Below are 23,100 nucleotides of genomic sequence, written 5' to 3' on the forward strand. Positions count from 1 at the left end.
AGACTTCCGTCTTTTCCCATTCCCACTAAACATTTGTTGCGTCTGGCCAGTGCATCCCCGTGGGGAATTAGTTATTGTCATTGGCTCTTCTCCTGCGATCTTCGCTTCTGTCCCGTGACTCTCCGATTGCGGAGGGAGCCAGTCAACAACAGTATAGACTCACGAAGTAGACACCAGATTGGCTCGCTACCTACTCCCTCACATTTGCCCCCCACAACCGGCCATGGCTCTCGTCTCCCTTCCCCTATCTGGTTCCCCAAGACTATGTTCTCTTCCCCCGTGGCGGAAAATTTGCAGTGTAGGTCAGTGCGCAACACGAGGCCTGTCCATGGCTCGTCTTGTCTCCCCGAGAAGTCAATCCACGCCCAATCCCATCCCATCCCAATCCTATCTCCCCTGCACTCTAGAATCCTTCTGGTTTGATCCTGGTTTGCAACGAAGAGATTGTTTTGCCGCCCTTTGTTTTTACCCAACAATCGCTTGGGCGTAGTCTGATATCTGGGGTAATCCTTTGCCTCCTCCCCCAGTCTTTCTCCGCACCCCAGATTTCGATTGTCCGGGGATGGGCTATATAACCCTGACCGGTGACTCTCCCATCTTCTAAGTCTCCATCAGACTGTTGCATACCCAATCTCCCTCTATCAATATTGTAACTGCTACCCATCCATCATCTTCTCGTCCAGACAGACAGACATCATGTCTATCCTGTCGATGGTCGAGGACCGGCCCACGCCCAAGGAGGTCTACAACTGGCGTATCTACCTCCTGGCGGCCGTTGCCTCCTTCACCTCATGTATGATCGGCTACGACAGTGCTTTCATCGGCACGACTATCTCCCTCGACTCCTTCAAGAATGAGTTCCACTGGGACTCCATGTCCACCGCGAAACAGAACCTCGTCAGTGCCAACATCGTCTCCTGCTACCAAGCAGGCGCCTTCTTCGGCGCCTTCTTTGCCTATCCCATCGGCCACTTCTGGGGCCGTAAGTGGGGTCTCATGCTGTCAGCTCTGGTCTTCACTCTGGGGGCGGGCCTGATGCTGGGTGCCAACGGCGACCGCGGTCTGGGGTTGATCTACGGCGGTCGTGTGCTAGCTGGTTTGGGTGTCGGCGCTGGCTCCAACTTCACCCCCATCTACATCTCCGAACTGGCGCCGCCTGCCATTCGAGGCCGGCTGGTCGGTGTTTACGAGCTAGGATGGCAGGTCGGCGGTCTCGTGGGCTTCTGGATCAACGTAAGTCTCCCCTACAGCATATTTACAATCTACGATCATAGCTGACTCGAGCAGTACGGAGTGGAGCAAACCATGGCTCCCAGCCACAAGCAGTGGCTGATCCCCTTTGCCGTCCAGCTGATCCCAGCGGGCCTGCTGATCATCGGCATTCTCTTCGTCAAGGAATCCCCTCGTTGGCTGTTCCTGCGTGGCCGCCGCGAGGAGGCCATCAAGAACCTCTGCTGGATCCGCCAGATCCCTGCCGACCATATCTACATGATCGAGGAGATCGGGGCCATCGACCAGACGCTGGAGCACCAGCGCTCCACGATCGGGCTCGGCTTCTGGAGGCCCCTCAAGGAGGCCTGGACGAACAAGCGCATCCTGTACCGGTTGTTCCTCGGTAGCATGCTCTTCTTCTGGCAGAACGGGTCCGGCATCAACGCCATCAACTACTACAGCCCGACCGTGTTCAAGAGCATTGGCCTGAAAGGCAACAGCTCCAGCCTTCTGACCACCGGCATCTTCGGCGTGGTCAAGACCGTAGTAACGATCATCTGGCTGCTGTACCTCATCGACCACGTTGGCCGCCGACTGCTGCTGCTGATCGGAGCCGCCGGCGGATCCATCTGCATGTGGATCGTGGGTGCATACATCAAAGTCGTGGACCCGACCCACAACCAGAGCGACCACCTCAACGGGGGCGGCGTCGCCGCCGTCTTCTTCTTCTACCTGTGGACGGCATTCTACACGCCCTCCTGGAACGGTACACCCTGGGTCATCAACTCGGAGATGTTCGACCCCAACATCCGGTCTCTGGCCCAGGCGTGCGCCGCCGGGTCCAACTGGCTCTGGAACTTCCTCATCTCGCGCTTCACGCCGCAGATGTTCGCCAAGATGGACTATGGCGTGTACTTCTTCTTCGCCAGTCTGATGCTCTTGTCGATCCCCTTCGTGTTCTTCCTAGTCCCGGAGACCAAGGGTATCCCGCTGGAGAACATGGATCCGCTTTTCCAGACGCAGCCCGTGTGGCGCGCCCACGCAAAGGTGTTGGCGCAGATCCACGAGGACGAGGCGCGGTTCCGTCGTGACCTCGAGGAGTCAGGCTACACTAAGGGGAATGTTGAGCAGGTGGAGGATACCGACCGGAAGGAATGAGCGACTGCAGTACTGCCTGGATTGTTAGTTAGATGATAGCGACCGATAGAGGTCAACATGGATTTACTTACCTGAACTCTGAAGATGTATACCAATGCCAATGCCAATATTCATTCAAAGTTAAACAAGAACAAACTCTCTGGGCATCAGCCACATCCAAGACCCAACCCAACTTAACTTTCAACCAGACCATATAACAGGAACAAGTCGAAGAAGTAAGTAGGGATGGATAAAGGTTAAATAAAACCTCCCACCCCTCTTTTGCCGCCCCGGGGCCATCCGCGGGTTAAAAGAAAAAGGGCGAGACACACACTCAACATCGGCCCACCGGGCCCACAGACCACAGAAACCTGGCACTCAGTCTTTCCCGGGGATACATTACCCCCGGATAAACACAACCCGGGTAAAGCGCTTTGCCGCGGGCGGGCGGGCCTAATTCCCTTTCCCATTCCCCCTCCTCCTCCATTATTCTAGCTTTGGGGAACACCAATCAACCCTAAGTGGATGGTTAAAGTATGGTGCCTGTTCCTGTTCCTGTTTTGAGAGAGTTGAAGAAAAAAGTACGCTTTTTGTTTTGTTTTGACAGATCACAAATTATTGCTTTCTATTTTTCTTTTTCTTGTGTGCCGTTACACAGCATTTACTATAGACAGGAGATCGTCCGATAAGGTTTCGACAATCCACTAGTTGACGCGGCTTAATCACATTGCTTGATTAAGGTGTACTTTTTTTCCTCCCATTTCCTTATCTTGAATTGGGTTATTCTTCTATAAAAGCATCACTTTCACCCCCTCTGTCACCACCACCACTCAATTCAAACCAAGAAAGGAATCTAAAAGAAAGAAAAAGAAATCAATCGAAATGCCCAACCGTCTCGGCATCGCCTCCATGTCCCTTGGACGCCCAGGCATCCACTCCCTCCCCTGGAAGCTCCACGAAGCCGCCCGCCACGGCTACAGCGGGATCGAGCTCTTCTTCGACGACCTGGACCACTACGCAACCACCCACTTCAACGGCAGCCACATCGCGGCTGCCCACGCCGTGCACACTCTCTGCACGACCCTTAACCTCACCATCATCTGCCTGCAACCCTTCTCCTTCTACGAGGGGCTCGTCGATCGCAAGCAAACCGAGTATCTATTGACCGTGAAGCTGCCCACATGGTTCCAGCTCGCTCGCATCCTCGACACCGACATGATCCAGGTGCCCTCGAACTTCGCGCCCGCCCAGCAAACCACGGGTGACCGGGACGTGATCGTCGGCGACCTCCAGCGCCTCGCAGACATCGGCCTGGCACAGTCCCCGCCCTTCCGCTTCGTATACGAGGCACTGGCCTGGGGCACGCGGGTGAACCTGTGGGACGAGGCGTACGAGATCGTCGAGGCGGTCGATAGACCCAACTTCGGTATCTGTCTTGATACGTTTAACCTTGCGGGTCGGGTGTATGCGCACCCTGGTCGGCAGGACGGGAAGACGGTCAACGCGGAGGCGGATCTGGCTGCGTCGTTGAAGAAGTTGCGCGAGACGGTGGATGTCAAGAAGGTGTTCTACGTGCAGGTTGTGGATGGAGAGAGGCTGGAGAGGCCGTTGGATGAGACGCACCCGTTTCATGTGGAGGGGCAGCCGGCGCGGATGAACTGGAGTCGCAATGCGAGGTTGTTTGCGTTTGAGGAGGATCGCGGCGGGTATTTGCCCATTGAGGAGACCGCGAGGGCGTTCTTTGATACGGGGTTCGAGGGCTGGGTGTCGTTGGAGTTGTTTAGTCGCACGTTGGCGGAGAAGGGCACGGGGGTGGTGACGGAGCATGCGAGACGCGGGTTGGAGTCGTGGAAGGAGTTGTGTAGGAGGTTGGAGTTTAAGGGGGCGGAGCCGGGACTGGATTTTGTTCCTGGGGAGGTGAAGGTGCAGTCTGTTGCTGTGGGGAGTGGGAAGGGGGTGGAACAGGAGGAGATGGGGGTTGTGCAGCATCGGTTGTAGATGTGACTGGGCTAGTGCTGATACTGCTCGGTGAGTGTGTATATGTGCTCATGCATGGTTTGTATATATGATGTTACTATTTCGGGTTTGTTTGGGTTTGGCATGTTATGTTAAAGATACATGGGATAGACTATATTATGGATTTATGTGACAAATAACTTAACTTTATGGTGCTGTTGTAGTGTGTACTGTTAGTTCAAAACTAGTTGGTGGCAACAGCAGCTCATTTACTAGCGTATAAGTGAGCTTACTGTCAGGATCCCATCCTAGTGCGCTTTTATATGGGCAGCACGTGAATGATCTGCGTGCACTGTGGAACACTCACAGATTGCACACTGAGCACGCACCTGGCAACTCCAGTGACACTGCGGCAACCCATGCGACCAGAGCAGGCCCTCTAAACCGTGCCCATCTAACGCTTATATAGATCTGTGGTACTGATACAAATCTACGAGACTTGAGGGCATCAACAAAACAAGGGCTTTAGTCTTTTTTTGGATTTCCCGTCTCAGAATGTTTTCAATACTGATATTCTTTTTGTTGCACTTGGCTTAATTTATAACGGACGAGTAGCGATACACTGACTCAGATCGGTCTGCTTGTCAAAGAAGGCCAGTTTTAATAATATAAGGTCTGCTGCCTGTGTCATTGGCCAACCATCTTGCTATTCTCTGAAGAAAAAGGGTCTATAAAGATGGCCTTAGGTTATAATAGACTGGCTTAAAAATGTTTTGCTAACGCTCTCAGGCTGATTCTTCACGCCGGCTTTCCTGCCTTGATTGATGAAACTGGATGACCCCTCAAATCTCCGCAAGAATGACCCAGTATCTACACACCCGAAATCAACAACAGCAGAATGCTCAACTTGTTCATTGTGAATACTTCTCAGCCTGTACTATTCTTAGATCTTTTAGTAGAGATCTAGTTAAGCAATAACTAAATATAGCTCAACCCGAAAGGAAGCCCAATTGCTGGTCCATTACACTCCGCACCATCTCCTCCCACGGCCGCCATTTCATTCCTAGTTCAACTTCGGCTTTGGTGGTATCAGTAGGCATAGAACCACCCTCAGCGCTCTCTGTAAGCTTCACACCAACATTGGGGTAGAACTCGTGTGCAATACGGGCCACCTCTTTCCATGTTGTTTGCGGCCCCGAGATCAGATATTTCGAACCGTTTTGAATCTTCGGATTCAACGACTTGATATGTGCCTCAGCAACATCTTGAATATGCACACCCGTGATGCCTCCAAGTGGGACACCTCCCATCACACTACCCCAGATGATTCCATTGGATCCTAAAGTTTCATTGGCGGCAGCTTGCATAAGATTGTGCCCAAAGACAAATGCCGGATGAAGAGTCACCAGTGAGTAATGGGGGTTCTCTTTCTTCCAAAAGTCCCACGTCGCATTATTTGCAAGCAATTTGGATGCACGGTAGAGAGTCATGGGTGTTGCACCGGGATTGCTAGGATCCACGAAATCAGCCTCTGGGTCGACATCGAAATCCCAGTCATTGTCCTCTAAAATCCGAGATCAGCATCTTGAGTCTTTTTGATGTATCAAGCATCCACGCTACCTTTTATGACACCGCCTTCAGGTATGCCGGTGATAGGAATCAGGGCAGCGATAGACGAAGTGATCACAATCTTCTTGATGCTTGGCACCTTGGTTGCTTCTTTGAGTACAGCCAAGGTCCCTTTCACCGCCGGGGGGAAGAAAGCTTCTTTGTCTGTGCCGTTGGCAAGCGGCGATGCAAGATGGAGGACATAGTCCACTCCATCCAGCTTTCCTCGGAAGGCAGCCTCCTCGGTGAGATCTGGGATGATGACGAATTCCACTCGGTCGCGATAGTCTGCCAACAATGATTCAAGTTTCTCTGACTTCTTGCGAACGCCAATTCGAAGTCGATATCCGGACTTGAGGGCTTCAACAGCGGTAGCACTGCCAATAAAGCCAGTAGCACCAGTTATGAAAATCAACGGAGCAGGCATCGTGTAATGGTACTTTGATAGTAATAAAATTTGATGATACTAGAAAACAGTTACCGGTTATGGGCATCTTTATAGTCGGGGAGTTAATTGATTATCAATAGTGTACTTGTTATGGATACGAGAAAGTTCGAGATGATGATGTCGCGATCAGCTCGTATCGGGCCTGATGATTCAACATTGCCGACAATATCGGATCAGTAATCATAAAGAGGCGAAGCTGAATAATAAAAGGCTTCCTATACTACCCATCATGCGCTCCATGGATATACTCATGTAATTTGGAACCCTGCAGACGATAATCTATCGTACGAAAATTGGTAGGTTTGTCATCGATACAAGGTTGACCCATAGGCGAAGATTGCTCATCTATCGCTATTGATTACGGTTCGCGTCCGATCCGAGGTTAGAAAAATGTCAGCAACGAATCTTGACAAAGTGTTGTATTTAATATGCTTCTATACACGCCAATGTGACTACTACTACTACTACTACTACTACTCATCTCATCTTCAATCATGTCTACTCAGAAGGCCGTCATCGTTACCGAACCTAAGACTGCAGGCTTGGTCAGCTCCCGTGCTATTCCCAAGCTCCGCGATGATTACGTCCTCGTGAAGACTGTCAGCGTGGGTTTGAACCCCACTGACTGGAAGCATACCGACTACCTGTCGCCGCCCGGTGTACTGCTAGGATGTGATTACTCTGGCGTTGTTGAGGCCGTTGGCAAGGACGTCAAGCTACCTTGGAAGAAGGGTGACCGTATCTGCGGTTCCACCCATGGTGGTAATGCCGTCCAACCCGAGGATGGCTCTTTCGCCGAGTACATCGTTGTCAAGGGTGATGTGCAATTCCGAATCCCCGAACATTTGAGCTTCCAGGAAGCCGCCACGCTTGGAGTTGGTATCCAGACTGTGGGCCAGGCTCTGTATCAGACTTTGGGACTGGCCCCACCAACGCAACCTATCCAAAAGACGACTCCTATTCTTATATATGGCGGTTCTACGGCTACAGGTACCTTAGCCATCCAGTTCGCTAAGCTCTCCGGGTACCAGGTGTTCACCACCTGCTCGCCGCACAACTTTGATCTTGTCCGTGGGCTTGGTGCGGACTTTGTCTTCGATTATAACGACCCAGAGTCCGCCAGTCAAATTCGCAAGCAGACAAATAATAGCTTGACACTGGTCATGGACTGTATATCTCTTCCTTCTAGTGTTGATTTCAGCGATCAGGCGCTTTCAACAGAGGGTGGCGCGTACCTTTCACTCTTGCCCGGAAAAATTGACCGTGGCAACGTCAACAGTCACTCCATCCTGGTCTATACCATCCTTGGCGAGGCCTTCAATTTCGGTGACATGTCTCTTCCCGCTAAGCCAGAGGATTTCGAGCACGCCAAGAAGTTCACTCAGGTGGCTCAGACGCTTTTGGATCAGGGCAAGATCAAAGTTCATCCGCCTAAGGTTGGAAAGGATGGCCTAAGTGGTGTCTTGGGAGGACTAGAGCTGCTCAGGTCCGGCAAAGTCAGTGGCGCAAAACTAGTTTACAACACTGGGGAGACTCCTTAGTCACACATGTCAACATATCTTCCACATTTAGTCAAACATGAATCAATCCCAGCTCAGGGGAATCGAACTTGTTAGCCCATTTTTGACTTTTCTCGATAGCTGGAATTTTGAGATATACTAATTTCCTGTAACTTTGTCTGATTAGCAGAAGGAACATTCTGTGCCAACATTCCTATCAGCACCGTACGGTGGGCGGTGTGGCGGAAAGAAAGTCTATACGAGCTACAACCCTCCTGGTTCGCTTCTGTTCTGCTCTGCTCCGTTGACTGGTGAAATCTGTCTGTGTCCTCATTTTGATCTTCTCTTCCGAGCCGTAAAGTCAATATCCATTTGGTGCGAATTTCTGTTTGATTCTAATTTGTAAGCATGTAGGTTTGGAAGGGAAGGTGGTGTGTCATCAACCAGATCTAACTTAATGATTAGTGATCGTGCCGAGGCGACATCCAATTACTTGATCGAATCGATTAGGAAACGCTTGTAGGATTCTATTACGATCGGTACTCAGTCCATTGACTAATGACTTCTTTGGCTTCATTTTTGACAATATTTCGCCCGTTATGGAACAACAAACACAGAATGACCTGCCTTTCTTTAACTGGGATGATTTCTCGCCATTACCGGGGTCCGTAACCTCTGATATAACCTCATTGCTCTCAACCCGCTCCTATCCCCTGCTCAAATCATCTAACTCACAGAATGCTCAAAGTAATACGTCATCATCGAGTCCTGGCGACTTCATCCCTGAGTTCGCATCTTACTTCAACCAGGCGAGCTCAAAGCAAGCACCCCTCTCTGAACCGACCACAACGCGACCACAAAAACGTCAGCGAAATGGATACAAGACGATCGCGCAAGCGAATGACCGCGGAGCGCGTCGAGAGTTGGGTGATAGCAAGATAAATTCTGAAGAGGTTCGTAGGCTATTCAGCCAACACTTCACTTAAGGTTGTTAGCATTTCTAACCCGAACCACTGGTGTGCCAGCGTCGTCGCCTGCAACTTCGCGTAGCACAACGTGCATATCGTTCACGACAGCAAGCCACACTCGACGGCCTTAAGAACCACATATCGACCTTGGAGACATCGATTGAGAGAATGAGTTCTGCTATGCTATCCTTTAGTGAGAAGCTGGTTCAAAGTGGGCTGCTTAGGTCAAACTCTGCTCTGACAGCAGAGTTACGTGACACCATGACGGTATTCCTTAATGTAGCTTCCAAAGCAAACCTCGACGACGAGAAAAGTCTCTCAGTCGACTATAATAAGACAATTGACTCTCCACCAGCCTCACACCAACCCACAATCGAGCACCCATCACCTAACATCCCTCTCCACCTGCCCCTGGATGTTACTGGATTATACACACCTACCAGTGCTAACCTGCCATACACCGTCAACGATTCACCGGGAACTTCGATCATAGGGATATCCGAGTTCATGGAAAGGCTCCTTCTAGCAGCTTCTCACCAGGGATACCTCGCTCTATGCAATCCCTCTATCAGTTTGAATCAACTCCAAAGGCCCTTTGGATTCATCTTTAGTATGATGAACCGCGAACGCCTAACATCTTTTTTCAAAGCGGAGTTACATGCTCAACTAAACCAGAAACCGCTGGACGGATGGGAGGGAATTCCCTTTTTCAGGTTGGGGGGTGCGGGAACCCATTATCCCGACCAGAGAAGCTCCGGTTCTTTTGTCCCTCGTCACCATCGATGGGACACCGTGGAGGACCCTTTATCACTTGTCACGGCCAATTTACGAACGCAACTAGAAGGAGATTGGTTTGACTTACAGGACCTGGAGGGTTACATTCGAGAGAAGAATGTGCTCCTACTTACCTCAGCTGGTAAGCCAACAAAATGCTCAAATGTGCAGACCAATATCAATGTCACAAGTTTTATAACGAGTAAGTCCGCCCTTGGTTCTTAATGATTAACCTGACCTTGATAGGATTGGTCAGCAGAGGAGTATGCTTGGGTCGGACACCTGGGTTCCAACGCGATGATGTGGAGGAGGCCCTGCGTTCTTCCATAATTTTGTGAATTTCCGATAAACTGACCGATATATAAACGCTCGGAGTGTCTATCCTTTAGAATCCTGGAAGATTAGCACACGCCATGAAATCAGGCCAGAATCATACTCCTGGCGGCTACGTCGTAAACGCCTGAATAGGCAATTTATATAGGATTATCATCGTTGCATATGTTGTGTCAAGTAGAGCTTCACCTGGCGGGCGCCTCGAGCACTCGCAGTTACTGGGATGTCAGTGATCACTGATGCACAATGAGTACCGCTGTGGTTTGTAATCCAATGGCGGGCGCCCCAAAAGCAACGGTTAGCTAGCATCCAGGCATATTTGTGAGACCTTGGCCTCCCATGCCTTATTATGTGACTCCTATATAGAAGCTACACGATCTATCTAGTTTCCTGAACTGAAGACAGTACTAGCTATAGATATTTTCAAATATATATATATATATATATATATATGGAAGCCAATGATAAGATCATTCAAAGGAAACTTGTTAATTGTTTATTTATTATCTTTTGTCCGAACAAATGAAACCTGAGCAAACCAGTAACCAAGAGAGAGATTTATCTTCTGGTCTACTTGGTAAATGTTTCAACATCATTTATATATCTAAGATCCTGCTTCTTGTACAAGGCTGGCTGAATAAAGATCTTATCACAAGAGATCTAACTTAGTATTCTATGTAATATTACTCATGATAAACATATCCTACCCAACTCGAAGCTTCAACTCTATAAATATAATGAAATGGACATGTGTTCACACAAATATGGGATTCAACCCACAGCAACAAACAAAGCACTAAACCATCCACTACCGTCGGGATTCCAACCCCTCCCCATCCCCCATGATCAACACCTGACTCGTGACAAAATACTCCAACCCGTTGCGCTTCATCTGTCCAATCCACTTGAGCAATGGGATCGTCGGCAGCGGGGTGTCTCCCCTCTCCTGCTCCATGAACCGTTCCATCTCCCCAATGTCGATCCGCACGGGACACTCATGGTGCACGAAGCGAGGGGCCACGTTCTTGTCCGCAGCGGGTTCCTGGATCAAGGCACTAGCCAGAGAGTCCGCTGCGCGATGCACGGGAATCATCTCGAAATGACCCTTCGTGCCGCTAAAGTCTGGTTTCAGGGCGAGGGTGTCGATGAAGGTGAGGAAGTGCTGCAGGGCGGGGACAGTAGATTCTTCTGGAGATGATCGAGCGGGAACGAAGCGGTGGATGGTGGTTGGGATATGCAGCTGGGTTGTGGCGGCGTGGAGCAGTTGTTCGCAGACCCAACGGCTGGCAATGTATCCCTGAGATCCGTCGCTCGGGGGCGGATGGGTGGCGACGGATTGCGCGACCAGACTATCTGTCCCTGCTGCATTGGCGGGGAGGACGCCCGCCGTAGAGATATAGTGAATCGGGATCTGGCGCGGAGCAGCGAGTTTGACGAGTTCCCGGGTAGGGAGGACGTTACTCGCACGTAGCAGGTGGTAGTTATCCCAGAAGGAGCGGACGGCGCCCATGTGCAAGATGGAGTCGACTTCTTGGGCCAACGTGGTGAAGGTGGATTCGGACAGGCCGAGGTTTGGATCGGAGAGGTCCCCTGCATGTGTGATGATCTTCTCGGAGGACACGGCGAGGGTTCGCGCTGTGCCGGGGGTCTTTTCGCGGAGGCCAATACAATGGATTTGCCGGATGTGGGGTCGGGAGATCAGTTCGGTGAGGATATGCTTGCCCAGGAAGCCTGCGGCGCCGGTGACGAGGATCACGCAGCCGGTGGATTTGAGGGGGTGTTGGGCGGAGGTAATGGAGCGAGAGAGTGCCGTCGCATCGGCTGGAAGTGCGGTTTCGTGCTTCCAGTCGATTGCGTTGACTGTAGTGCTTTCTTCGATCAGTTTGGCCATGGCGCTGAGACTGCTGGCTTCGAGGAGGTCGACCAGCCGCACCGTCACGTTGAACAGGTGTCGGATGCGGGATTGTAGGCGGACGACGAGAAGGGAGTTTCCCCCGATGGTGAAGAAGCTGGTCGATGGGACAATCTGCAGGCCGAGTTCCTCCGTGTGGAGGACCTCTTCCCATACGCGACGCAGTTGGAGCATTGTCTCGCTGAGGACATCCACTGCATCAGAGGACACGGTGCGCCGCGGCAGAGGGAGTGCTTTGAGGGCCTTCCGGTCAACCTTGGAATGGTTACTCAACGGCATGCGGTCCAGGGGAATGGCCATGACAGGAACCATGTACTGCGGGACGGGCAGATGCTGCAAGAGATGGTCGAGGAATGCCTCCGTGTCAGTGATGTTATGGTTCGGGGCAAAGACGACATGAGCCACCAGCAGAGGAGGATCGCCATCGCGAAGAGTCACTACCGCTTCACGCAAAGCCCCGTCGGAGGCCTTCACGATGTTGCTTTCGATGTCACCGAGCTCAATGCGCAGTCCGCGGATCTTGACTTGTGCGTCACCGGCGACTCGGCTGTGGAACACCATGGCTCCGTCAGCCTGCAAGTGCGCAATGTCGCCGGTCCGATACATCCGTGTCCAGCCCTGAGCGAGATACTCCGTGGTGGCATATGGATCTGGGTAGAAGTGATAGTCGGTCAGCTCGGGATTGTTCAGATACCCCAGCGACACTCCTGCACCGCCAATCCACAGCTCTCCAGGCATGCCAACGGGGAGGGGGTTTTGCTGCTCATCCAGGATGTAAGCTGCATAGTTCGGCAGCGAATATCCACACGGAATGCGACCTTCAGGCTGTTTCTCTCGGTACGCGATTTCCATCTTAGTGGATGAGATGGAGATCTCCGTGGGCCCATACGAGTTGAAGAAGCGCAGTTGCGGCAGGCCCAGTGCCGCGAGTTGCTGCAGAAGCGCTGGGGTCAGCGATTCACCCCCTCCAAAGCCAAAGCGCCAGTTTGTTGCTTTGCGCAGGTTGGCGTTCCCATAGTCCAGCCACAAGGCGTATTCTGCTGGGGTGGCCTTGGTGTAAGTGATGCCTTCTTCTTGGATGATTTGGCTGACTTCAATCGGATCTCCCCGCTTGCTCCACGGTACGATGTACACAGTCCCACCGTTGGTCAGGCCCGTATAGATCTGATCCGAGGAATGGTTGAAGGTGAAGGCGCTTTGCTGTAGGGCGCGTTCGGCGCGTAGGCCCCACTGGGTCGTGTAGCCCTCAATCTCGTTGCGCAGACCGGAATGTTTGACCACAATTCCCTTGGGTTTACCGGTTGATCCACTCGTGTACAAGATGGCGGCCACCGCATCACCGCGCGAAACATTGGGTACTCGTTTGTTGGGCTTCACACTGGCGTGCGAAACATTGACAACCTTAGCCTGGGTTACATTCACCTGGTCAATATCCTTGGCCGTGGTGTTGTCCACCAGGATGGCGGCTGGTTCGCAGTTGGCGGCGACATCAGCCAGACGCGGCAGAGGGTTTCGCAGATCCAGCGGAACGTAGACGGCCCCCAGGCGCATTATGGCAAGCATTGAGCAGGGCCAGTCTGCCGTGGCGTCTTCGAATACGAGGACCCGATGACCTTCCTGAACGCCCGAATTCTGCAGTTCCTCGGCGATGGCCTCGATGCGGTTAATCATGACGGCGTAGGTTAGTATCCGTCCGTGGCCATCCTTGAGAGCAATCTGGTCCCTGTTTGTAGCAGCAATCTGGTCAATGCGAAGGGGGAGAGTTTCCGGCCATGCTGATTTGAGATCCAGCCCTATCAATGATAGTTAGTGCCAGTTTTCGATACATTCGTAGTTTATGATATTGACTCACCGCGTCCAACATCCACTGCGCGTTTCCGTTGCTCGTCACTGAACAAAGACACATTTCCCAGAGCCAAGGATGTGTTCTCAGCAAAGGTTTCCAAAAGATGGACATATGTATCGAGCAATAACTGGGTAGCCGTCGGATCATACAGTCCGGCCTGAGTCCGGAAGAGGATGAGCGCACTGTCAGAGCTATCCGTGATATTCAGAGTCATGTCATACGCCGTCCGTCCCGGATGAAGCTCCACCATTTCCAGTTCCGTGTTTCCAAACTGCTGCTTCTCCTGGTGGCCTTGGCGATAGTCAAAGAAGGCCTGGAAGAACGGGCTGTACGACGCCGAACGGGGCACGTTGAGCTCCTTCAGAAGCACATCGAACGGGACGCGGGAATGATGCAGCGCCTCGTAGGCCTTGTCCCGAGATTCTGCGAGGCAGTCTCCGAAGGACTGGGTTGACTCGTTTTCGAACCGTAGGGTAAGAAGGTTCAAAAGGAGACCGATGGTGCCCATAACATCACTGTCATTGCGGTTGGCATCGGCAATTCCGATGGTCAGGTCTTTTGCCTCGGTGAAGCGGAAGAGCATCGCCCGGAAGACAGCTAGGTAGAAATGGAAGGTTGTAGATCGATGGGCTTTGGCGCGCTCCTTGACTTGGTTCACTAGGGTTTTTGACAGGCGGTACTGGACCTGGTTCACATTGAAGGCTTTCATTGGCGCACGTGTGTTCACCTTGGCCACAGGCAGCAGCGGCAAGACCGGGTGGTGGCCGTCAGGGAATTGCTGGCGCCAGTAGATGACCTCCTCGTTCATCTTGCCCTGCTGGAATGCAGCCCGTTGGCTCCGAGAGAAATCTGGCAGCTGGCGAGGCGGCGGTCCAAGAGGCTGACGTTGGTATGCCTTCTCCAGATCCGACAAGAAGTTCTGAAGACTGACACCGTCCATGAGGATGTGATGGTAGTTGAAGAGAAGGTAGTTCTCCGTGGGTGACAGGGTTAAGAGGATGAGACGCAGTGTCTTCCCGCTGGCGATGTCGAAGGGGATGGTCTTCATTGCAGCATACTCCGCGTGCAATTCTTCAAGCCGATCAATCTTCTTTCGCTCCAACCGGACCACCGATTGACGGAGGACCTTCTGATGCGCGAGATCCGCTTCCTTTTCATCGGCCACAAAGCACGTTCGGAGGGATTCGTGGCGGTTGGTGACGAGACGCACGGCACGTTCGAGGTCTCCTACGCGGAGGTTGCCAGTGATACGATAATAGAAACAGACGTTGAAGGTTGTCTGGTCTTCAATGAGCAGACGCAGGAACCAGAAGCGCGACTGGGCAAACGATACGAGTTCGCTCTTCACATACGCGGGAGAATCGGGTTGCTTTCCCTCCTGGAACTTGGCCGCTCTCTCCGCTGCCTCCGACAGATTGACTTGCTTTGCCTCCTCTCCCACTGGGGGTGTGGACGGGGTCTCCAAAGGAGATCGACTTCCTGACGAGGGCCCCGCGGACGAGGCACTAGAGTCTTCGCTCTTAGGTGCAGGAGGGGCGGCTGCTGGCTTCGACACTGTCGCAGGGGATGCAGCAACAGACCCCCCTAGGTTTGGCAGCAGAGTCTCCGGGAGCTTCTCCAAAGCCTGCTGACACAGGTCGGCCACTGAGCCCCCTCCCAGCACCTTAAGAACAGGCATATCAGTCTTGAGCTCCTTGAGGAACCAACCCCGAACCTCGACCGCAACCAAGGAGTCAATCCCCAGTTCCACCAGCGGAATGTTGTGGCCGACCTGATCATCGCTCAGTCGCGAGATCATCGCCAACTTGGCCGCGAAGCAGTCCTTGAGGACCTTGAACGCCTCATCCTTGCTCGTCGCCTGCGCTAACTGCTCCTGAACTGGGAGGGCGCTCTTCTTGCCCTCACTCACAGCGCCTTGTTCACGGGCCTCGATCACCTTATGCGAAAACCGCGGGTCGTGGAACCAGGCCACGGGAACCTCCTCGTCGTCGCGTGCTGTCCGACATCCCGTGGTGACTACCGGCGCCAGAGCAGAGCTTGGCGCTCCAGCATGGATTGCTTCAGCTAGCAATTGATGAAGATCTGTCTCCGAGATCGCCATGAATCCGAAGCGAATCAGCTGCTCGCGCGCAATGTCGCCTGCCCGTTCCATATACCCAATCCCCGCCACCCGGCCAATCTCCAGCGATGATCCGGTTAGTCCCCGGCTCCGTCGCTCGCCAACAAGGCCCGTCATGTACGCGTTGGCGGCAGTGTAGTTGGTTTGGCCGCTGTTGCCGATCACCGAGGTGAGTGAGGAGAGCACGACGAAGAAATCCAGCGGTGTGGTCCCGAAGACCTCGTTCAGATTCTTGGTCCCGATAATCTTCGGCTGCGTGACACGCTCCATCACCTCGAGGGACATCTCCGAGAAGAGCATGTCATTGAAGACTGCTGCACCGTTGATGACGCCTGCGATCGGGGAACAAGTGGTGCCGAGCTCGGAGACAAGTTTTTCTACCTGCTCCCTCTTCGTTACATCCCTGTACGCTGTTAGTCATGCATGTCTCGTGGGTGAACTAGGGGAAGAGGGAAGTACTTACAGAACGTCAAATCGAACCATCGTGCCGAGCTTCTGCATGGCTGCCTGCCACTCCGGGTCGGCCTTCGCACTCCGGCTGGTCAAGCAGACCGTGCCAGCCCCATGGCGAGCCATCCACTCGCAGATCGACTGACCCAGCTGGCCGGCTAAACCAACCAGAAGGTACGTCCGATCTCGCGAGAAGTAGCGGGTCGCTTCGAGAGGGCGCACCTCAGCTGGTACAGTGGCCTCGACTGTCCAGTCGATGATGCTGGCGGGAGAGAACGGAAGCTTTAGGTCTCTGATCTGACTAGGGAAAACGGCTGTCTGGGCTGTGGACCCCGAGGCTGTTGTCGCAGTAGCTGTTATTGCCCTACTGACCGCTCCCTTGAGGGACTCAAGAAGAGCAGTTCTGTCGTCACCGGGAGAATGATTGGTAGCTTGAGCACGAGCCAGATCATGCACGCTGATGGGCCTGCATCCCAAAGGCAGGTACTTCCTGACCTGACTCCCCGGAGACGCGAGGTCCATGAAATGGGTTAGTCCCGCTGGCAATTGCTGCTTGAGCAAATGCTCCGGTGTCCAGGGGTTCAGCTTGATCCACGTCGCGTCTCCGGTGGTAGCACTGTTGGTACTGAAAGTCACCCGGACGTTCTTCTCCGCAGCCTGGGAAGCCAAGGCTGAAGCCAATGAGCCATCAGGGCACGGTTCATGCAAGAGCAGATGGCCGTTGGTGGGGATGGAAGTCAGAATTGATGCCGCGAGAAGATGATTGGCCGTGGAAGCTAGAAGCCCAGCGCTCTGGTCCAGATCAGCAATATCAATAGGAAGGGAGACCAAGGGAACGCTGCGAGAGGCATTCGTGCCAGACAAGGCAATGACCGTTTCGCCTGTTGTCTCCTTGGTGCCAATGCCGACAAACAACATTGATTCACCTGTAACAGCGAGAGCATGCAAAGTGGACTGTCTTATCTGCACGGCCAGGGGACTACTATCCCAAGGCTCCTTCCGCAAAACCAAGGACGCCCCGTCACCAGCCTGAGGGACAACCCGCACCGTACCTTGACGAGGATCAACAACCTCGCTTACTGGGCGTCGAAGCGAGTTGATTCGAGCGTTCTGCTCATCGTTGGGCCGGATTCGGGGCACCAGGACCTGACCCTTCTCAACGTACAACTCAGGTTCCAGGGACCAAAGCATCTCCTTGTCCTCCCACTCGACCAGCGCCGCCAGACGCACGACGCTCTCCGTGATCACCCGCGAGCTCGCGACGACATCCTCTACCTCATCCAGATCCAGGAACTGCAACATCAAATGAGGCATCTCGTACGCGATCGAGCGTCCGAATCCAATGCTAGCGTAATGATACGGGCTCCCCGCCCGAGCGTTGTGTGTAACCCAGAGGATATTCTTGGACAACTCGAACAGGCACTTCAGTCCCTCTATCTTCTCCTCGCTCATTTCCTCGAACACGGGTTCACTCAGATCCAGCAGCGAAATGAAGGTCGCCATGGGTGAGATCTCGTCGTCGTCGGTCGGGAGCTCCTCGAGTACCGTGACCTTGTCGCAAAATCGTCCCGCCAGGTCAGAGATCTCCTCAGCCAGACGGGAGCTCTCCCACGACTTGCCTGCAAGGATAACCACTTCATGCAAGCGAAATCCACCCTTGAAGGAGGACAGTGGTTTCCGCAGCAGCTGGGTCCGGTCATTGATCGCCTGCGCCGTGAGAACGGAGACGGGCCACACTCGTCGATCTGCCTCGGCGCTGATCGTGTCAATTCCAGAGAATCCAGCGTTGCGCAATGCACTGTGCCAGGTTGAGACAGATGCCCTCGGACCATCTGATGATAGCGAGACGCCGGCTAGCAGGGCCTGGACCCGAACCGGCTCGTGCGTGATCGCTGACGCAACGAGATAGCCGCCGGGCTTCAGCAGACGCCGGATATTTCCCAGTGCTGTCTGAAGCGACGAGCTTGTATAGAGGCTGTTGGGGAGGATGGCGACATCATAGGAATGCTCTGTGAATCCTTGCGCGGATGGCGCCTTGGCTGGATTGAAGGCCTTGTAATCGATCTTCTTGCCGTGGGCCTGGAAGGTCTCGGCCACTGTGCCGAATATGTCATCGGAGGTATCGGTAAATGTATAGGACGAGAATGCATCACCGATGGCACTGAGCACAGTTTCGGTGGTATGACCGCGTCCAGCTCCTGATATCATTGTTAGCATTCCAGCACTTTCATCGGCGGGAGGGATAGATAGTCTGTACCAATTTCGACAATCTTCGCATGTGGATACCGGTGAGAGATCTGCTGCACTGTCCGTGCCAGGCCAGCGCTCGCGCGAGCAAACCCTACACCGCGACTGAAGCATTCGTCGAGGAGAGCCTGAGCTAGGGTCTCAGTCGAGAAGCTGTCTCCCAGAGTCGCAAGGAGCTGCAAGTAGGTGCTCTCGGGATACTGGCTGATCAGCGCCTGGATATCCTTTTCCTCATCGCTGCTCCACGCTTCTGTCATCGATGAATGCTGTCCGCCCACAAAGGTGGATAGTAGATGGCGGAATCTCTCTTTTTCATCCCCCGCCTTTGCCTCCCAGGCGCGCAAATAATAATACGCTACCCGGTCGCAAACCCCCGCCAGCACGACCTCCTTGTCAGTTGGGTGCTCATGCCCAGTAGCTACAGCTGCATTGGGGACCGCGACACCATACTCCATAGTGGAGAACATAGGACGATCGTCGGCGGCCGTGGCAGGGGAGAAGGGCTTCATAATCAGTCCTTCCACCTGCAGCAAGGTCTCGCGTTTGTTCTCGGTGAAGACATCCACGCTGCTGTGGAGTGAGATGGATTCAGGCTCATGCAAAACGGCGGACAGAGGCAACTCTACAGAGGCCGTGGGCAGCGAGGCCGACAGCTCGGGGTTGACCCGGACGCACTTGATGGAGGTCGGCACGTGGAGGGACCACAGCTGCTCGTCGCCGGGGCTGGTCTGCGCCAGAAAGGAGGCCTGGAAAGCAACGTCCAGCATGGTCGGATGGACAATCAAGGGCCGCTCGTCATCTGAGTACGCATACGTGGCTACGGTGGCGGAGGCCTGGCCCAATCGCCGTTTCGTCTCGGCCAAGGTATGGAAGGGCCCGTTGTAGCCATACCCCAGACCTGAAAGGGTGGAGTAAAACTGTTCACAGTCGATGGCGGTCATGTTAGAGTCATCCAGAGGAGTGGAGGCGAGTACTGAGAAGGATGGTGCGCCGTAGACAATATGCACTTGGCCACTTGAGACCAACTCCAGACCCAGCGACCCTGTGTTTGGACAAGCGTAGACCGCGAAGTCGGCCATTTGGCTGCTGCTACTGCTGTTGTTCTTTGCTGCGCTCATCGGGCTGATTCCAGTCAGAGCCACCAGGGTCTCGACGGCAAAGCCTGCCCCGTCGTCGAAGGTGATGGCACGATCGATGGTCAGGTTGCGGACTTCCAGCACCTGCACACTCCGATCCCCGGCCAGCCATTTGCCGGCTTCCAGCGCCATAGCCACATACCCTGCCGCGGGGAAGACGGTTTGTCCTTGGAGCTTATGTCCATCCAACCAAGGGATCTCGCTGGACTTGAGGAAGTTAGTCCAGCGGAGGTCCTGGTCGGTGTTGTCTGGGGATGGCACACCGAGGAGCTCGTGGAAGGCGGCACCGCGGCGGCGCATCTTCTTCGCTCGACGAGACTCATGCCAATGGACGCGATCGCGGCTGAACTGATAAGAAGGTAGCCCAGCAAGAAGCTTTGGCGCTGGCGCTGCTGGGGTCACCAGCTGGGTATAGGACTGAAAGTCTACCGTGCCCGGGCCAAGATACGTCCACACAAAGCCCAGAGCATCAGAGAACGCTTCGACATCGCTATTCCCTCGGTTTAGTAGCCCCGTATACGGAAGTGGGGAGGAAGGGCGCACGTCGGAGATGTTCTGTTGTGCTGGGCCCTTCAGCGCCGGATGAGGCCCGACCTCGATGGCCAGGTTGAGAGACTCGTTGGCGGCGGCACGTTTGACCGCATCGGCGAACAAGACCGTGTTGACCATATTGTCACTCCAATAGACGTCCTGCAGCTCTTCTTCCACCACCATAGGCTTGCCATCGGCCCGCACACTCGAGAACCAGGTGCACGAAGAATCGCGGTCCTTGTTCACCTGAATCCGACACGCCCGCAGGGACTCAATATACGGTCCACTGCACGGCAGCATGTGATGTGAGTGATACGCAGTGTCCACTAGCAAAAGCCGTGCAAATTTCTTCTCCTCGTCAAAGACGCGTTTGGCATGCGCAATGGCATCAGCATCCCCGGAGAGCGTCAAGCTGGCGGCCGAGTTATGCGCAGCGATGCGGATTTTGCCCTCAAACGCGGGCAGGTCAATCAATTCCTGAGCGTCTTCCCAAGAGGTTCCGACCGCCAGCATCGCGCCCTTCTGGCCTGTCCGTCCCTGCGCCAGCTTAGCGTGCACGCCACGATAGTAGGCGATACGAATGGCGTCGGCGGCGGAAATGAAGCCAGCCGCGTAGGCTGCGCCAATCTCGCCGGAGGAGTGGCCCACCACCGCGTCGAACGTGATTCCTGCGCTGCGCAAGAGATCAACTAGGACCACTTGCACTGCGGTGCACAGGGGCTGGGAGAGGGCCGCCTCGCCGAGGCGAGATTCCCCCTTTGGAGCCAGGAGCTGATCCGCAATCCGCCAGGAGGGACGGTCGGCTTCCGGCAGCGTTGCGAGAGAGTGATCCAGTTGCTCCAGTTTCGCACGCACAGTAGCGGAGATTTGGATCAAGTGAGCACCCATTGTTGGCCACTGTGCTCCCTGGCCAGTGAAGACCCCGAGCAGGTGCGGAGTCGCTGGCATCGAGCGCACGCCGGCTGGAGTCGGTGGTGTGCTCTTTGCCTGCTTTACTTTGCTTTCCAGACGGGAGACGAGGCCATCTATGGTGGAGGCGGCCACGGCAGTCTTGTAAGCAAAGGCTGACCGACGAGATTGTAATGTCCAGGCGAGGCTGTGGAGGTCGATGGTCGGATTGATCTTTAGATAGTTCGAGTACGATTGAAGGAGAGCGACTAAGCTCTCCTCCGTCGTAGCCGAGAAGACGAATGAAGTTACTGGTGCTACTGGCTGCTGCTGTTCATCATCGAAGTTACTTGCCTTTGGCTCGTATCCCTCAATGATTGCATGGCCATTTGTACCTCCAAAACCTGTTCGATGAATTAGAAAAGAGAGATCATAACCTCCCTCATCGCAGTAGCTCAAAAGCAGGAAAGGAAACATACCAAAGCTATTCACACTGGCTCGCCGCGGCACTCCCGCCGGTAATACCGGCCACTGTATCGGGGAGGTCGGGATTTGCAGATTTGTGTAGTACTGCTTTACATCGGGATTCAACCGGTTGAGCAACATATTGGGCGGGATCACACCGTGTTGAATCGCCAGCGACGCCTTCAACACACCGGCTAACCCGGCCGTCCCCTCAGTATGGCCGATGATCGTTTTGATCGAGCCGACATACAGCGGATTGCCGTGGATGGGCTGACTGCCAAAACAGCCACTGATGGCCGCAGCCTCGCGAGGATCGCCAACCTTGGTTCCGGTCCCATGCGCCTCGAAGAATTGCGGCCAGTCGTCGGGATTGCTGAGGTCCAGACCCGCCCGGGCATATGTGCTGCGGATGAGGGCTGCTTGGGCCTCAGAGCTGGGGACTGTCAGCCCGGTTGACTTACCGTCTTGGTTGACCCCGGTGTCGCGGATAATACTCTCGATGTGGTCTCCATCGGCGATGGCATCACTCAGTCGCTTCAAGATGACGGCTGCGACACCATCGCCGCGTGCATAGCCGTCGGCATCGGCGTCCCACATGCGCGATCGCCCGGTTGGCGAGAGAAGGTTCATCTTGCTTTCCCCCACAAATTGCTCTATGTGCTCGACTGTCAGTCATTCTGCTGGTTACGCCCGGGGATCCATTGGAGATGGAGACATACCAGGCCCTAACAACAACTCCGTGCCTCCTGCAACAGCGACCCGCGCTTCGCCCGCCCGCAAAGCCTTCACACTCTGATGCAAAGCAACCATACTCGACGAGCATGCCGTGTCGATGGTCATCGACGGGCCATGCCAATCAAAGCAATAAGAGATCCGATTGGCAAGGATCGCACGCGAGGTACCAGTAGAGAAATAGGTCGGGGTGCTCTCTAGATCCCGAATGAGGATATCGTTATAATCGACCGACATAGTCCCGACAAAGACTGCAGTGTCGGAGCCTCGGAGCTCCTCCAAGGGATGGCCTCCGGATTCGAGCGCCTCGTAGACGACTTCCATGAGCAGCCGCTGTTGCGGATCCATGGAGTCGGCCTCATTGGGGCTGATGTTGAAGAAGCCGGCGTCGAAGATGCGCACATCCTCGTCCAGCGTGTAGGCGCGCTGGACATTGGTTGTCCCATGGTGGGCGCCCTTGGGGTGGTAAAAGCCTTGCAGCTCAAAGCGGTCCTCTGGGATCTCTTTCGAGACATCCTGCGGGTTGGACAGGAGCTGCCAGAGGCGGGATGGGGAGCTAGAGCCTCCAGGGAAGCGGCAGCTGCTGCCTACAATGGCGATAGGTTCAGGTTGTGGATGAGGGGCCATGGTTGGGTGATGTTCGGTTGCAATTGTTGACAGGTGCTCCTGTCCTGGGTGCGTGCCTTATTAGCTGAAAGCTGCGATACATGGTGGTAAGCCTGGGTTTGTTATCGACATCGTTTCTATCTGGGACATTTACTAAAGTCGCCGATTGATCACCGTTCGAGCCCTAATCGCTGCGCCCGGGGGTTTTCCCTCATCAACAATTCGGCCACTAT

At 54.1% G+C, this 23,100-nt stretch overlaps 6 protein-coding genes across 6 annotated transcripts; 4 read left to right on the top strand and 2 right to left on the bottom strand.

The window, feature by feature from the left end:
- Window positions 1-616: 616 nt before the first annotated feature.
- On the top strand, window positions 617-2,370 carry BDQ94DRAFT_179724 (sugar porter family MFS transporter; the record flags this gene model as incomplete). The annotated part of the gene is made up of 2 exons (XM_026773462.1): window positions 617-1,233; window positions 1,288-2,370. Exons 1-2 carry the CDS (start codon window positions 697-699, stop codon window positions 2,368-2,370), a joined length of 1,620 nt encoding a protein of 539 aa, XP_026631807.1. The 5' UTR covers window positions 617-696.
- A 758-nt stretch (window positions 2,371-3,128) lies between these two features.
- On the top strand, window positions 3,129-4,488 carry BDQ94DRAFT_134624 (sugar phosphate isomerase/epimerase family protein). The gene has a single exon (XM_026764506.1). The coding sequence runs from the start codon at window positions 3,232-3,234 to the stop codon at window positions 4,345-4,347; it is 1,116 nt and encodes a 371-aa protein (XP_026631808.1). The 5' UTR covers window positions 3,129-3,231; the 3' UTR covers window positions 4,348-4,488.
- A 574-nt stretch (window positions 4,489-5,062) lies between these two features.
- BDQ94DRAFT_134625 (putative 3-beta hydroxysteroid dehydrogenase/isomerase) lies at window positions 5,063-6,360 on the bottom strand. The gene is made up of 2 exons (XM_026764507.1): window positions 5,926-6,360; window positions 5,063-5,869 (listed from the first exon to the last, which is right to left on the bottom strand). Exons 1-2 carry the CDS (start codon window positions 6,338-6,340, stop codon window positions 5,295-5,297), a joined length of 990 nt encoding a protein of 329 aa, XP_026631809.1. The 5' UTR covers window positions 6,341-6,360; the 3' UTR covers window positions 5,063-5,294.
- A 482-nt stretch (window positions 6,361-6,842) lies between these two features.
- On the top strand, window positions 6,843-8,174 carry BDQ94DRAFT_47889 (zinc-binding alcohol dehydrogenase family protein). Its single transcript, XM_026775871.1, has one exon. It carries the CDS (start codon window positions 6,856-6,858, stop codon window positions 7,900-7,902), a length of 1,047 nt encoding a protein of 348 aa, XP_026631810.1. The 5' UTR covers window positions 6,843-6,855; the 3' UTR covers window positions 7,903-8,174.
- Window positions 8,175-8,459: 285 nt separating this feature from the next.
- BDQ94DRAFT_165885 (bZIP transcription factor) lies at window positions 8,460-9,940 on the top strand (the record flags this gene model as incomplete). The annotated part of the gene is made up of 3 exons (XM_026770426.1): window positions 8,460-8,813; window positions 8,886-9,744; window positions 9,849-9,940. The coding sequence occupies 3 exons, from the start codon at window positions 8,460-8,462 to the stop codon at window positions 9,938-9,940; spliced, it is 1,305 nt and encodes a 434-aa protein (XP_026631811.1).
- Window positions 9,941-10,743: 803 nt separating this feature from the next.
- Window positions 10,744-22,888, bottom strand: BDQ94DRAFT_156573 (uncharacterized protein; the record flags this gene model as incomplete). The annotated part of the gene is made up of 6 exons (XM_026768636.1): window positions 10,744-13,640; window positions 13,700-16,215; window positions 16,276-18,460; window positions 18,520-21,468; window positions 21,544-22,182; window positions 22,249-22,888. The coding sequence occupies 6 exons, from the start codon at window positions 22,886-22,888 to the stop codon at window positions 10,744-10,746; spliced, it is 11,826 nt and encodes a 3,941-aa protein (XP_026631812.1).
- Between the last annotated feature and the right edge of the window lie 212 nt (window positions 22,889-23,100).

This window comes from Aspergillus welwitschiae (genome assembly GCF_003344945.1).
Source record: "Aspergillus welwitschiae strain CBS 139.54b unplaced genomic scaffold BDQ94scaffold_2, whole genome shotgun sequence".
Lineage (NCBI taxonomy): Eukaryota > Fungi > Ascomycota > Eurotiomycetes > Eurotiales > Aspergillaceae > Aspergillus > Aspergillus welwitschiae.